The sequence below is a fragment of the Pyrus communis genome, chromosome 3 (genome assembly GCF_963583255.1).
Source record: "Pyrus communis chromosome 3, drPyrComm1.1, whole genome shotgun sequence".
Lineage (NCBI taxonomy): Eukaryota > Viridiplantae > Streptophyta > Magnoliopsida > Rosales > Rosaceae > Pyrus > Pyrus communis.
The window spans coordinates 2495592-2511799 of record NC_084805.1 but is presented as its reverse complement, the minus strand read 5'-3'; the positions used below and the strand labels follow the sequence as shown (position 1 = coordinate 2511799).

Here is a 16208-nt window from a genome sequence, read left to right as displayed (position 1 = left end):
TAGTCCGGAAGGTTACAGTTAATGACAGTTAAGAATTAAACAAAACTCCGATACGCTCTCAAGGTAACTTTTGATTCAAAAGAAAGCTGAAAAATACAAGAGCTCAAAAAAAATATAATTACCATGATTATGATGATGTAAACCAAAAAAATTGAAATTGGTAAAGAGTTTTCCCTATTTTGATGTACCCATTCCCCCAAAGGGACTGAATAGCAGGGCAAGAAATCGAAATTCGGAGGCTAAATCATCAGAAAATTTTTGGTTTGTAACCTCAAATCATTTAAGAATTTCCTGAAATCAGCCATTTCTACTTAAACTGAACGAATTTAAACTTTTCCGTCATGTTCAGTAGATTCAGGAAAACCACCGTGTTTTTGTTGCCTGCTTGTAGGGAGAGAGTGGCTCCAACGCTCCTTTCCACCGGGCTTAGACGAGGCATTTCCATACCAAATCATCCCAACCACAGCTATGATCATTCCCAAAACAACATGCAGATTCAGACCCTCCTTCCCAAAGAAAAAGAATCCCATGATCAAAACAAGAATTGTTTTCATATGCCCCAGTACTTGGAAGGACACAGCGGTAAATCTTCCAATACAGATGAACTGGCTGAGATTGGTGCCTACTGCGATTGTGCATGAAAGAATTATAAACATCTGCGGACAAAAGGGTTCAGAGAGAATTGTGAATTGACATTTCTGTAAAATCAAAGCATCATAAAACTCAAAGGGAAATGAAGACGCTAATCACTTTGAAATTGTCCAGATTAATGTAGCAAAGCTCTATATTAACAATATCACGTGCTAAAAGTTTTTCAAGCTTCTTGTCACAAATTCACATATTCCGAGCATGACTGAGGTACAGAAGAAAACAGGGAAACACTACTAATACGAATGTACAGCTCGATGCTCAATTTCAGATGTAAAAATAGATATTAATGCACTACCCAGTACTTAAAATCATTCACATAAGAAGAGTGAATCATTAGCATGAGAATGATGTTGTTTTACATTAAGGACCTATCCTATAGTGTTCACACTTACCAGAGATCCAAAGTTATAATCATAGGCATCAACTCTCTTGTTTGTCAACCAATAGTCAAGGAAGGGGCCGAGTAACAGAAGAGATCCAGCCTGGGCTGGAGCAGTATGTCCCAACAGACTGAAAGAACCGAGTGAATATTTCCGTTGAAGAAAGTGCACATACTGCAATTAAAGATTTGATATTTAACTTTTAGGTAAAGCCAATATGAAAATTTAAGAGCTTGACAAAATTGCAGCTCGGGGAGACCCATTGATGAGGATTTATTCTCTCTCTTTCAATGTGCTGAGGAATGGATAACTTACATATTGTTGTAGTGCAGTGCTCCATACAGCTATAAAGGCAGCAATGAAGCCCTTGGCATTGACACTCACATCAGTGACAGTGCAAACACCAACTCCCAAGAGAACAATTCCTATGCTCAACTTTGTGTCTCTTGAGTAACGAATCTTGTCAAGAACAACTTCCAGTAAACATGACACGGGGATCATGCTCAGCTTTGCTATCTGTCAATTATATTAGAGAAAATGTAACTCCCAAATATATTGCAGTATTCAGTAGCTAAACCCAAAGTGCTTTAAAACCCTAGCTATACCTGATAAAATCCCACTGAGTTCCACATTAGACTCACATTCATTCCAACAATAGAGAAGTTAGCAAAGACCATAAATTTTAGAAGCTCAGAGACAGGTAGATGCGACGGTTGAATGTATCCCAGCCACCTTAGAACAACCGTCATCAAAGTTGTCGTAGCAAAATGCAAACCAGTTAATGTTGTAGCTGCAAAATGTTTCAATTTAGAAGTGTATAAATACAAGTTATAAATAGCATGCTTATGGCTATATAAATTTTCTAGATTCATATCTCCTCTAAACAAGTAAACAGAAAAACAACCAATTGCCACCTATTTGTGCAACGAGAAAAGCCATGATAACATGTATGTCACTTTGCTCTATAACCATCCAAATTTGAAGTCCGATAGGGAATAATGCCGTATTAATTTTCTAACTAATTTTGATAAAGTTTGCAGAAGAAATGCAAGAAAGGTCTGAACTCATATCAGAAACAACCTGACTCAAATCAAATCAATCATTAAAAAGAAAGAAGAATAATTTACCAAAACTGAAGCCATATGTAGCCATTAGAGCTTTATTGACAATTATGATCCCAACAGAAGTTACGACATTGAACATCCATGCAGCTGCATCTGCCGCCTTCTTATCAGCTTTGCTAGTGGGAGCCATTTTGTTATCTCCTCCGTTCAACCAGCCACTGTAGAGTCTTTACCTCTCAGCCTCCAGAAAGGCATCCATATACATCCATATGAAGCCGGACAGTTTCACCTGCTTTCGGAACCAAAAACTTTAAAAAGAGAAAACTGAAACAAATAAGAAAACTGAAATTCTGCAATAAATTAAGACTGTTTAATCCTCAAGAATGATTCAACACATTGATGCCCTGATTCTTTAAAAAAATAATTAAAAAATAAACAATATATTCCATTATACATATGAATTTTATGAAACAACTATAACTTCAAATCACAATCATTCTTGTATAAAAGCTCCAAACTAATAAAATAACACTGTCCACCTTGCAAAAGGACAAAAAATCTGATCACAAAGATAAGGAGTCAGTAATTCGATCAGATATTGCCTACATCTCCTTGAGTGAAAACGACTGAGCAGTTAAGTAATTCAATGGAAAAACAGAGATGGGTGCTGCTGCCTTTCGTGCCCGGATTCAAAAATACAGTCAAATCATCTAGTGCATTAACATTTTCCTCATTTCCTAATCAGTTAGTGCAACAATTCAGGTGGAGAGAGGGGAAGAGAAAGAAACTGAAAACCATTTTGACTCACAATTCACTGAACTATGGAATTACCAGGACTTTTAAAAACAGAAATGCACCAATTCTTTTGGGTAAAGCTCATTTTTTTCAAAAATACAAATGTACAAAAAGAACTCACATTGATCCAAATCCACAACAAAATTTCTAACCAACCACATACAGACCCACTGACATTCCAGATCAAACACACAAAAATCAATCAAATTCCAAGACAGATCTAACCCCTAATCAGATCCCAGAAATCCCAAGAAAAAACTGAGCCCAATTCAGCAGATCTGGTCGCAAAAGCCATCGATCACAGAGACACAGTAGCAGAAAAAAAAAAAGCCATGGAAAAGTAAGCGAGCAGTTCAGAAACAAGAAACGTACTTGTGGAATTGCAATGGAAAAGAAAGTTGGGATTTTGATCGGGGAGAGCGATGCGTATTCGTTTGGATGCTTGAAGTTTAATACGGTTATGCGATTGGTTTCTGAGTTTTAGCAACCCAGTCGAGTCCCTCAGATTTGGAGAGAGAGAGAGAGAGAGAGAGAGTGTGTGTGTGTAAGCTAAGTGGAACACGAATGTTAATGTTTATTTATGCTTTGCAATTACTAATTGTGTGTATTTTGCTAATTAATTTTGTAGGTGCCACCTGAACACCAAATTTTTTTGGTTGACAATTTATACATCAATTTCTGAAATGTTAAGGCATAAAAATTAAAACCTAATTTGGTAAGACTAATCATTCTTAAACAATTTAGTTTGTTTGATTCAAATTTCATTATTTTCCTTAAAAATTGAACATCTTCTCTGTGTTAATGGTTGCAAGTTAAGTGAGGGAATGAGGTTGCGTAAAGAGTTGGGAGTTTAGGGTCAAGTGATTCTGGTAACCAAATTTCACCAGTTTCCCAGAGGACACCACATGTATTATAGCGAGTTTAGATGACAAGACCATAGCGTTTTTGCCTATACTTAGCCCTTGCATGTTGAACATTAAATACAACGGGGGATGTCATTTTGTAAATCGGAAGATGATTCTCTTCTCTATTAATCTCTTTTCTTTTTCCTTCCCTTGTACCTGAACTGTTACGGTTAAGGTACGTCAACCTTTTATATTGATTTTTTTTATAGAGAGAATAAGACAAAAAATAATGTGTGAAACGAGAGAAGGAAAAATGATAGAAATAAGAGGGAGAGAATCCTAGTTGCCGTATATCACACCCACAGAGGCTCCTCGACAATGCCTTCCAATGAGAAAAAGCTGATGTACCAATAGACCATGAACGCATCTTCACATCTTTTGACAAAATTATAGACCTCCCCGATAATCCCATTCCCACTGGACATTGAACCCGTGGACATCAGTTCCGTCACGCGAAAGAGCTCTGTCATCTCAATCTCTCCCGCCCTAACCCCAACGCAAGAGGAGTTTGATCCAGATGAGTTCATGCAGGTGACGCATCTCTCGTAACGTCTTAATCCCTAAGATCGAATCCTAGCTCCAATCAAGAAAAACGTTGAAAAAGGTGAGCACAAAAGTTGCCTCTTCCGCCTGCAACGACGTGAAGAACATATATAACCATGTTCACGTCGAGGAGTTTGACCGCATACTGCTGAAATGAGATGCGAAGTTTGTCGATCACAACTACACTAATGTAAAAAGAAGTAAAAGGTTCTTCGTGACATTTGTATGTCACCATAATCCCCAATTTTTCTTATCAAGCTAATTCGGATAGCGTCATTGACGAAGTAGCCTGCAAGCTTGAATGTACTCAAGATGTTTGAAAAACTCACCACCTTTTTTTTTTTTTTTTTTTTTTTTTTTTGTTGGAAACTAACTCACCACCATTTTGACACATTGTTCTTTTGTTATTTTTAAACTATTATTTTTTGTATAATTCATGTGTCATCGTATTATGAGAGTTCTAACTCACACGTGTGACACGTGAGCCCACTAAACAAAATTTTTGACCCAATCTAGATAGAATGAATATGACAAACAAAAAGATAGAATGAATACATTAATGTGTTGTAGTAAAATTCAAGAACTACATTGGCTGATTTGAATTTGAGAGACTAAAATGAGGTGGCATGTCAATTTAAGAGAATTTTTTTTTTTATATATATATATAAACCCTTCTTTGTCTTAACAAACAAAGTGGTGCAGTTTCTGCATATTATTAATTATGTATTAATTAAGTCATTTTAATACCTTTTTCAACTTCAAATGATTGAATTTTATGTTTCGAGTAGTCCCAAAATGCTAAAAACGAAAAATTCTTACACAAAATACGTTCACGAGTCATGACATAATACTGATTGATTAAAAAAAATCGTGTATAAACACTTTGTAAAATTTGACCAAACTAGCTGAACCTTGCCGCCTATGGACAAAAACTTACCCTCCTAGCTTTGTTTACCAATCCTTGAAGATGACATCGCTTAGACTTGTCACAAAATTCTATTGGTTAGGCATACAATTAAACACTTAAAAACTCATTAAGTATAAAAGAATTATATTAACCAATTGTAGGACTAGCTTGATTGGTCATCCTCGATAGTTTGTCTACTCCCCTTAATCTTAGATCTAATAAATGCAATTGATTGGTCATCCTCTTAAGTTTATCTAAGTATCTGACAACAAAACTTCATCATGATGGCCAGTCATAATATCATTCGAAACCAAAATTTGTATTCAAACGAAGATTAAGAATTTAACATAATATGTAATCAAATAATAATTAAAAAAGTACTTTGCAAATATTCATATCATGACTTCATCATAAACTTTTAAAAAAATCTTAGTTACACATAATAGAATCTGGAATCCACGGTGAGGTACGTCCCAAGCTCTCTATCTAACTCGAACGGAATTGGGCATAAGGTGGTGGTGTATGGTATGGAGTTTAGGACGCCCTATATGTATATTATAAAAACCCTAGAAAGTCTGATAAAACTTACCTAAAACAAAAAAACGACCTAAACAATGACGGAAACAAACTAGTAACAAATCCTTCTTGGCTTGGGGAACACGTCATCTGCACGCCTGATTTGGGGACGTGCCACCTTTTGAAAATTTCTAAAAATTTGAAAACTTGTAGATGTCTGTCTTAGATTTCTCAACATATATCGCTCATCTCCAGGAAAAATCAGGACAATCTCCAAATCTTCATTATCCCACAAACGCGCAGTTCTAACGGGAATGCAAATTTTGAGGTATCAACTTGCAAAACTGGAACAATTGGCTTCATAGAAAATTATGAAAATTGGAAACTGTTGTACAGGAAAAACAATTTGAGAGAGAATGAGGGAATTCTTATTAGAGAATCGTATTTTAAAACGTGAGGTATAGCCATCCTTATATAGTGATTTGACTACCCTGGCAAAGTACACAATATCCCTAATTGAATATGGAGAATCAATTGAGGAATCAATAAATGGCGTATTCAATTTTAAGGAATTATGGCCAAGCGGTTACACCAATTAGTGGACCACCACAATTATCCTGCAACAAGCACAATGATATTCAGCCTTTTTTTTTTTTTTTTTAGTACATTGATATTTTTACACTAAGGGAAGGGGGAGTTCGGCGAGCCACACAATGTGCAATCTAATTTGGTATTGAAGCCATCCACGAACCTATTAGCTTCCTTCTACAGCTAGTGTTGCCTCAAAACTCCTCCGGAAAGCCAATTTATCATAAAAAATGTCAAAAGGGCGCAAATTGGCTGACATTGAGAAAAAAGGAAAGTAATAAGGCACTTTATAACTCACTTTTTTCTTAAAAACCTAGGGATAATTAATATGAAAGGCACCAACAGAGATGACCTGTAATTCTCTTCGCCGAGCTTGAGTTGGCAAGAAGACGGAGATAACCGTGGAGGGAGATGACTGTTAGCACTCTCTGTATGGTGGTTGAATTTTGTAGAGACGAGGAGAATGGTTGCTCCCCATCCTTTTCTTTCCGATCCACAAAACCTCTAGGTTGGATGAAGCTATGAAGTACCACATATAGATGAGTCACAAGTGTGAAACCCTATCCAATAAACCGCTAAAACTGACCTTATAGGTTCCTTGGGCCTTTTGGTCTCTTTCATTCAAGTAGTTATGCACAACTTACTTTAGAAGCCGAATGGGTCTCTACAAAACCGAAACTTATTTTAGTCGAATACGGTGTCCTATGTTGGTATAATTAATCTAAACCTACTCAATAAACAAACTTAATTGATCTCATCATCTTCTTAAGTTTTTTTTTTTCAAAACTCAAGTATATCAATCCATTAAATTCTAATTAACTAGGCAATGAGAGATTATAACTCTTACAAATCGACTGTAAATTAAAAACATCTTTTGCATGTGGTCCAATATACTAGTTGATAGGGTATTGAGTTTCTAGTCATGCGTTCCGAGTACGGAACTCCTCTCCAAATTTAATGTAATTGTTTCAAACCCTCCGCAACCCCTTGATAATAATAATAATTTTTTCTTGAAAAAAAACCCCTCCTTTAATTCTCCATTTAAGGAAGATCAATTGTGGTTAATCCTTAGGGGTTCAACAAGCCAGGAGTGACAACTAATATTACGCCATGGCTAATTAAGTAGGAAAGACGGAATACCAATTTAGTTGGAATTACAATACAATACGGTTCTTCTTTAGCTCAATACTTTTTATTACATTATTAGGACATGGGGCCCCTAATGTGAATTCCTAAGTTCATATGATTCATTTGAATATAATATAGAACTCTCTCTTAATTATATTCAATACTTTAGCGAGAGAAAAACATATTTTAGAGTATTCTTCTTCTTATTGAACGTAGAAATTTCTTGTCATACACTCACATGCCTCTATGAATAAGTCCAAGACCCAAATGGTGCGTGGAAAAAACCAAAGGGTCATGATGCATCATTAAATGATCAAAGACATATCAATAAAACAATTGTTTATTGCAACTTCAAATTTTCTTATTTGACATATAAGTAAAAACTTCTATAGAAGAACTCTCGTTTGATCGTGTTGAATGAACTCACTCTCTATTGTACCTCTACATATTTGTCTTGATATCCTTCACACTAATGACCTAACGACCAATCATTCTCTCAAGCGAGAAAACATAGCAGGTACTGATCTTTGAGGATTGTCAAGCCTAGCTAGCATTCCTATGCTTATGAACATTTAGGATGTGTATGAAAGAAACGTCTCGTGATTTAACCTTTCATATTACATTCTCTCTAGTACATAATTCCTTCGACTTATTGTTTAAGCATTTAAATTGAATGCGACAGCCATAAACAATAATTTGTTGAGAAACAAATTAAACTCGAGATCTAAGTGCATGAAGTAAGGGTGGACATAGTCCAATTGGCCTAGTTTACCCTCAATAATTTAATCGATCTAAAGACACATAAAGTTCAATTTTTGAAACCAAGAAATTAATAAGAAAATCAAACCAACTTGGTCCGGTTGGGTTTGGATCGAATTTTCAAGGCTTAGAATAAGAAAATCGATTTACTTCGATTTCTCAGTTTACCAATTTATGTGCGCTTTTCGCATAAAATAAATACTCTCAAGTCTCACCCAACTTAACGACATATCTCTTACAAAAGTTATTGTTCAAATACTTTACAAATTGACTAATTATTGGTCCAATTTTGACCAACGAGAATGATTCCCTTACAATTCAACAAAACCTTACGAAACCTCTTATAAATCGTGGATTTAGAAGAAGAAAAGAAGAAGAAATAGGGATACACTAAGATTAGAGGTCACGTAACTGTTGGGATGTGGAAGCAACGTTCACGTGGGACGAATCGCCATTGGCCACGCTACTAAGCATGTGTCCTTTTCCCTCTCCCCCTTCTGAAACCCTCTTGTGCTCCATGTCGACATGGTAATTGTTGCAAAAGGAAACCAAAAAACCAAAAAAAAAAAAAAAAAGGCCCAAACCAAAAGACACCCACACCCCACTTGGATTTCCATCCGATTCCCCCAATTCCCCCAAAATCCCAAATTTACATATAAACTCGATTCACTCGTCTTCTTCTTCTCCCAATCGATCGTTTTCGATTTTCAGAGCAGCAGTTTGGCCTCGCACGCAAAACCCACAACTTGGTTTCTTCTGATAATATCATATCAGTAGAAGAAGGAGATTGTTAGAGAGAGAGAGAGAGAATCTGCCTGCCATGGGGAAGAAGAGGAAGTCGATAGCCTCCAGCCTCGACGAGGTGGATCGAAGCATGTATACCTCCTTCTGCAGCGCCGCTAATTCCCTCTCTCAGCTCTACACTCAGGCCATGAACCACCAAAAACTCTCCTTTCAGGCCGGTGAACGCCACGCCCTTGTATGTTCTCTCTCTCCTTCCCTCCTTTATTTGTTGATTTTTTATCTAATCGTCCATTCCCTCATTGGGTTTTTGATTCTTCATCATGATCAAACCAAAGTCACAATTTTTTTTTTGTTTCCGATTATTGATAGAAATTGGGGTTTCATATAAATTTTGGTTAATTTTGTTTGGTTGTGAATTGGGTGCATGGTAGTTTTGAGTGAGCATGTCATGCCATTGCCGATGAGGCTGGATGAGAAAGACACCAACTTTTCAGTATCTGTGGGAATTGTAATGAATATCAATGTTAAACTTGTCGAAAGTGCTGAGATAAATTGGTGGGGAGTATCAATTGTGAGTGGAATTTTCGGTTTTAATTGGATGTTATATTTGCATCTTAATAAACCCTATACATAAGATAACATGAATAATTTGTATCGCTATGTGGAATAAAATATAATTCCTTTACACTCAGAGAACACGTTAGTCGGATAAACAATCAGTAAATTTGCATGATTCTTGCTGCTGGATGTTGTTTGGTATAAATCTTTGAGTGGGATATGTTTCTGAACGACTGGTTTTGTATTCAATGCTCGTTGCACAAACATATGTACCATTTCCCTTCTCCAACTGATTGATTTGCCGTTCTCTTGCAAATGTTGGTGCGAGTCTCTACTCTCTGAGGATTTAGACTCCATTATTTTTGGAGTAAGAGCTTTGTGGGTTCCTTCTTCCTTTCTCCCATAGCCATTTTTTGGTACACGGTTTTGCCTTTTCACATTTTCTTCCTCAGGGTTCTTTTGAACTGGCTAAACCAGCAGGGGTGGTCTGTGGCTTTTTTATGAATTTAAAATTTTGTTAAGTATATCGTTTTCATTTAGTTGATTGAAGATGCGGGGTCTCTCATGCTGCTTTATGCTTCCTTGTTCAAAATTTAATGCACTTTTTGTCGCTGGTAGCCAATGGTGCAATTGGTTTACAAGTTTTCTTAATATACCTGCATATTCTTGTTTAATTTTTTTACACACGTAAATGCCCTATTATTATCTAAAATTGCTTTAAAGGTGGACTGCATATCTGTTATCTACATTTCATTGATGAAACCGTGTCAAATTTCTTTTCAGGATAAAATTTATCAGTGGATCTGTAGACAGCAAGAAGGAGGCTCACGAGTTACAACAGTCGATATAGTCAATTATCTTCAGGTTTGTTTACTATTTTCTTTGTTTATTTTCGTAAAGGATCTATTATTCCATCTTGGATTGTTTGTTTCATTGTGTGGTAACCCATCCAGAGTACACAAAAAAACATTGATGTTGCGCTCAAACACACACATGAAGTCACTCCTTTGGCACTCAAAGTTTGTGTAAAACAAAATGGTTCTCTCAAACTTAAGTGTGCCTTTCTTTCAGAGATGGTCTATGTCAGTGACGGGGTTAATATTTTGGTTGAGTCCATTAAGCACGCACCCTTTGTATCAAACATTCTGACTTTTGATGGGTTATTATATTTTAAACTTTAATTTGCAGCTTATTTGGATGATGTCACTTCATCTCTTCCATACATTCTATCCATTCCTCATGTAACATGTTTCTAATGCATTACTTGAAGTTGAATCTCATGTTAATTACGTGTTACATGAACTTTTGTGAGGGTTTATTTCCATATTTTTCCCAGTTGAAGAATTCCAACCTTCTTTTTTCGCCCAACAGAAGGGATTAGTTTTATGGTTTGCATATGCTGTGGAATTGGGCCTGAATCCAGAATTTAACTTTCAAACCTGTTTGAAACTTTAAACATTGCGCAGCTATGTGGTTCTTTTTTTTCTGTGCTTGAGATATGGGGAAAATATAAAGGAGGAAGGATGGGTGATGAAGGGTGGAGGAATGATGGTGGGAGAGATGTAGACAAACGTATAAGAAACAAAAGTAAACATTCCTCCACTCTTCTTCATCTCTCTTTTCTACTACATACTTCCTCCATATCTTGAGCACAAAAGTAAAAACTAAAATAAAAAACCAAAATGAAACGGGCCCTAAGAGTCTGGTTTTCCTAGGTGGTTTTTGCCATTACCAATCATAGAGGAATGTTTCTTTACCTTGGTTTTGTGCTGATAAGTTTATTTCTTTTGCTTATAGATGCATGTTCGTCCTGTGATAAAGAAATAAAATGAGCGTGCTGTTACAATCTTGAAAATTCTAATTTAGAACTCTTTTATACAGCTTACAAATATCTTTCTTATCTCCATGCAGAATGAGTTGGACTGCTGTGGAGAGGAGCCATCAATGTCCCCTAGATTGCCACTCCAACATCAGCCCACTGTGCATTTCTCAAGCTCAGGTTTCCCAGTTACTTCTGGGTCATCTGGTCCAACAAATACTGTGCAGGGAATTCGTTCTGAGCAGTGCGATCATCAATCTAAGAATTCAGTCTTCTCAAATGCTCTGTCAAGCCCTGTTCGCCAAAGTCTTCAGCACTATCACATTTCTCAAGATGGACATTACCCAGGCTCAGGTCTGCCATCTGGAAATGGAGCCCGAAACAATGAACCTAGCTTTCTCCACCCAAACCGGGATGCTAATCCTCCAAGTTCCAATGATACCTCGATGGACATGCATGCAGATAGTCCTGGTCATGATTCTACCTACTGAAAATGCTCAGCTACTTCATCCAAGTATTCTTTCCCATGGGACGGTCAAAAGTCTTGGAAGAACCATGGCAACACAAAGCTCCTCTCTGGTGCAATTCCGTAAGGGAAGACGGCACAACATGGAAGCGGTAATGCAATCAATTTAATTTACTTTTGCTGTCTTGTTTGAGAATAGCTTGGTCTTCTCCATCTTCTGTAAGCATCTTTTTTGTATTGCTTTTCTTTTCATTTTGTTTTTAACAAAAACTGTTGTGTTTCGATTAGTCACTGCTTTTAATGTTGAAAGATTATCTCTGTAAATGTATTGATTCTGCTTTACGTTACAATTGAAGATTTCAGTCATTAATTTATAAATTAAGATCATGATTTCCCAAAGGTAATTTAGCCAAAAGTCACTAAAAGCTTTAGTATTAAGCCATATGTCAATGACATATTTTTGTTTTGGACTTGATCAATGATATATTTTTATTAATTAGGCCTAGGTCAATGATGAATTCAATATAGGCTTTAAGTCATTATAAATAGTTAGAATTTGACTGTTCTATCATTTTCTCTCGTTATCTCTTTATGAATGTCATATGAGCTTAAACTATTATAAATACAAATTTAGATCCTCTTCGGATCAATTTTGTGGAGATCTTTCGGACCGATGGATCTCTTCCATTGATACAAATCTAACGGCCAAAATCCCTTATCCTTCCTATTTTCCCCTCAACTTCTCTTTCTCCCTCACTTTGAAGCTCTTAACCTCGAACCACCAACTCCCCAAATTTCAAACTAAATTCAACCCCACCTTAAAATCAACCCCAACACTACCACAACCTAGTCAACCCACAACCACCAATCGTAGGTCACTCACCTTACCCTCTCCAAAATTAGCCTCAGCACCACCACATCCCTCAATTACAAGTCCCTCAACCTTAAAATCTCAACCGATGTTAATGAAACAATGGAGAGAGGTTGTGCACACCATTGTCTTTTGGTTGCAGAGATCTTTTGCATAATTATGGAAGAATTTCGGAGAGAGAAATCTTAAAGATGAAGAAGAAGAAGAAAGAGATTATAGATAAAAAACTAAAATAGTAAGGGATAGCGAAAAAATTGATTTTAGAGCACATTTGACTTGCAATTGAATTTGGGATTTGTTAACAATGATGGGGTGGGGAGGTGCGAGGGAGAAAGAGAACTTAAGAGAGGCGGATGAAGAGCTTTTGGCCGTTGGATTTCTATTCCTATAGAGCTGGTCTTGAGATGATTTGAATCATATAAATAGTTAGAACATGTAACTTCTATCACTTTCTCTTGCCCTTCGTTTACATGGAGGAGTCTGCTCAACCAAAAAAAAAAGGAATAAGGAAACGGACACTGCATTGTAGTGTCTGAATCCAAATGTAAAAAACAGAACCATGAAACGAACACTCCATTGCAGTGTCCAAATCCAAATGTAAAAAATAGAACTTAGAAATAGACACTGCATTACAATGTTTGAATCTAAATGTAAAAAATAGAGTTAGGAAACTGACACCGGATTACAGTGTCTGAATCTAAATGTAAAAATCAGGAGTTGCGTGAGGTGTGAAGTGTAGGAGACGTGTGAGTGATGGAGAAAATAGAACCAAAAAATGGACATTTCAACGCAGCGTCTGAATCCAAAAGTAAAAAACAGAACTAGAAAACATACAATGCATTAGGAACATGTAGGAAGCATGTGAGTGATGGAAAAACGAAATCAGTAAATGGACACTGCAACGCAGTGTCTGAATCCAAAGGTAAAAAACCGAATCAGGAAACAGACACTGCAATGTAGTGTTTGATTCGTAATGACTTATTTCAAATATAAAACTATGAGAAAGGGAGTGTTAGTTGAAGTGGGTGCCAGCTGTCGTGGTAGATTTTGTAATTTTTGTTTATTTTAAATGCTTTTAAGTATCATAATACATGATTGACCTATTTATAATTAATATAAATATTATTGATATATTGTTAATATTGTAACTTATTATTGATTTATGATTTATACAATCGACCCATCAATCCAACTGTGATGCTTTAACAAAGACACTAGTTGGTTTATCTTTTACCAAGATTTTAAGTATCATAATACATGATACATGATACATGATTTTAAGTATCATAATACATGATTGACCTATTTATAATTAATATAAATATTATTGATATATTGTTAATATTGTAACTTATTATTGATTTATGATTTATACAATCGACCCATCAATCCAACTGTGATGCTTTAACAAAGACACTAGTTGGTTTATCTTTTACCAAGATTTTAAGTATCATAATACATGATACATGATACATGATTTTAAGTATCATAATACATGATTGACCTATTTATAATTAATATAAATATTATTGATATATTGTTAATATTGTAACTTATTATTGATTTTTCACAAAATTGCCCATTTCCCAATCTACACATGGAAAAACCTTATATTAAACGCAGTGATGTCTTATGATTTATACAATCGACCCATCAACCCAACTGTGATGCTTTAACAAAGACACTAGTTGTTTATTTTAAATGCTTTTAAGTATCATAATACATGGTTGATCTATTTATAATTAATATAAATATTATTGATATATTGTTAATATTGTAACTTATTATTGATTTTTCACAAAATTGCCCATTTCCCAATCTACACATGGAAAAACCTTATATTAGACGCAGTGATGTCTTATGATTTATACAATCGGCCCATCAACCCAACTGTGATACTTTAACAAAGACACTAGTTGGTTTATCTTTTAACAAGATTTGACTTCTTCTTCTCCGGCCCCTCGTAAGACTTTACCAAAGCCTTTTGGCTGTAATGAACAAGTTGTTGAGATCCGTACCCCACCCGTGACCGTACTTCATAGGAGAGGAGGGATAAGAGGAGGCATCGGATTTTTTGAAATTTCCCAAATGAAATTCATAACTCTTGATTCAATGACCTTTTTACTGGCAAATTTTTCTTACCAAAGCCCTTCAATCCTTTGAAAGAGTCAATCCATATCCACATATAAAGAAATAAGTCACAGAGTCAATGTCTCATAGTCAGGAAAGACGATTTAAGAAAGAAACAAAGTCGTTTACGTATGTAATTTTGTAACTACTAACTAGCCTGTACAAACTTCAAGGTCACTTTCAAAGTTTTAACAATAAAAGAACCCGGCAACTATTTATGGAGATTTATAAATATTCATGTTTAGAAATTACGAGGCCTATGTGGTGCCCATGCCGAGTAATCACTGAACTAATTACTTTTGTATGTTGGTGCGGGCGTGCTGCTTCGCAACCGAGCTTGGTCGGGCAAATCAAATGAGTGTGGTGGCGAAACGTGCTGCTGACTTTTGTACCCAGCAACTTTGGTCGAGGAAGAAACACTTTCAGCCTAGGGTTCTAGAAATTGAAGACAATGTTAGACAATTCACTACTGAGTTTAGGATCTTCTGCACAGGGTTCGGCAACTTCAACTATATTTGTAAAAATATTGGTGTGCTGAATTGGTATAAACCTTGATTTTTAAGCCCTAGGAGCACGTCAAATATAAGTTTGATACAAAATATTGTGAAAGACAATGTTTTAGTATTTTACTCAGGAAAATATTATTGGTTCCCCAAAATTTAGTTGTGCACTCCTTGTTAGCTAATATTAAGGGGAGGGGGGAGGATTTGAAATTGTTACATTAATTTAGAAGAGTGAGAAGTTTCGAACCCGGGATATATGGGTAGAAGCCCCACATCTTATCTACTAAGATATTAGATCACATGTCTATTTTAGCTCTCCAAACTTTCTATATTTAAAAAAAAACACGCTTACAAGAAGTGCATAATTAAATTTTTGGAGTGTCAATAACAATTTTCTGTACTTATTATAAATAAATTTGGTTAATGAATTAGCGTCGGGGGACACCCATTTCTTGACATATATTTTGCAGAGCTTACCCTGTAATATATTTCAACGATCCAATAAAATACATACACACACACACATACATGTTATGATTGGGGGCACCCAATTTTGTGACACATGTTTTGACACCTTCATATAAGGTTCACTTCGTAATTTTCTTTTCAACGATCTGAATTATCTTAGGTCTTTCCTTAAATATTGTGTCTAGTAAAAATCATTCAAGTCTAAAACCATATAATCGTTGGATTAAATGATGGCCACTGTATTTTTTATTTGCAAAAACCGTATTCGTTTATTTTCTTTACTTAAAATGAATGTCTTAATGATTTTGGATTTGTCTAATTTTTTTTTGTAAGAATGATCAATAAATGATGAATTGAAATATAGACTGTTCAAATCCTTGAAAAAATTACAAAGTGGGTCTACAAAATAGGTG

General features: G+C 35.7%; 2 protein-coding genes across 3 annotated transcripts; one reads left to right on the top strand and one right to left on the bottom strand.

The window, feature by feature from the left end:
- Nucleotides 1-51: 51 nt before the first annotated feature.
- On the bottom strand, nucleotides 52-3447 carry LOC137729954 (UDP-rhamnose/UDP-galactose transporter 6). Of its 2 annotated transcripts, none has more exons than XM_068469004.1 (6): nucleotides 3263-3447; nucleotides 2159-2403; nucleotides 1637-1821; nucleotides 1347-1547; nucleotides 1044-1205; nucleotides 52-656 (listed from the first exon to the last, which is right to left on the bottom strand). In XM_068469004.1, exons 2-6 carry the CDS (start codon nucleotides 2283-2285, stop codon nucleotides 327-329), a joined length of 1005 nt encoding a protein of 334 aa, XP_068325105.1. In that variant the 5' UTR covers nucleotides 2286-2403; nucleotides 3263-3447; the 3' UTR covers nucleotides 52-326. The 2 variants fall into 2 exon arrangements, with proteins under 2 accessions (XP_068325105.1, XP_068325106.1); XM_068469005.1 differs by having other exon boundaries at nucleotides 2159-2384.
- A 5468-nt stretch (nucleotides 3448-8915) lies between these two features.
- Nucleotides 8916-12210, top strand: LOC137728673 (uncharacterized). Its single transcript, XM_068467401.1, has 3 exons — nucleotides 8916-9215; nucleotides 10322-10402; nucleotides 11450-12210. The coding sequence occupies exons 1-3, from the start codon at nucleotides 9057-9059 to the stop codon at nucleotides 11846-11848; spliced, it is 639 nt and encodes a 212-aa protein (XP_068323502.1). The 5' UTR covers nucleotides 8916-9056; the 3' UTR covers nucleotides 11849-12210.
- The last annotated feature ends 3998 nt before the right edge of the window (nucleotides 12211-16208 follow it).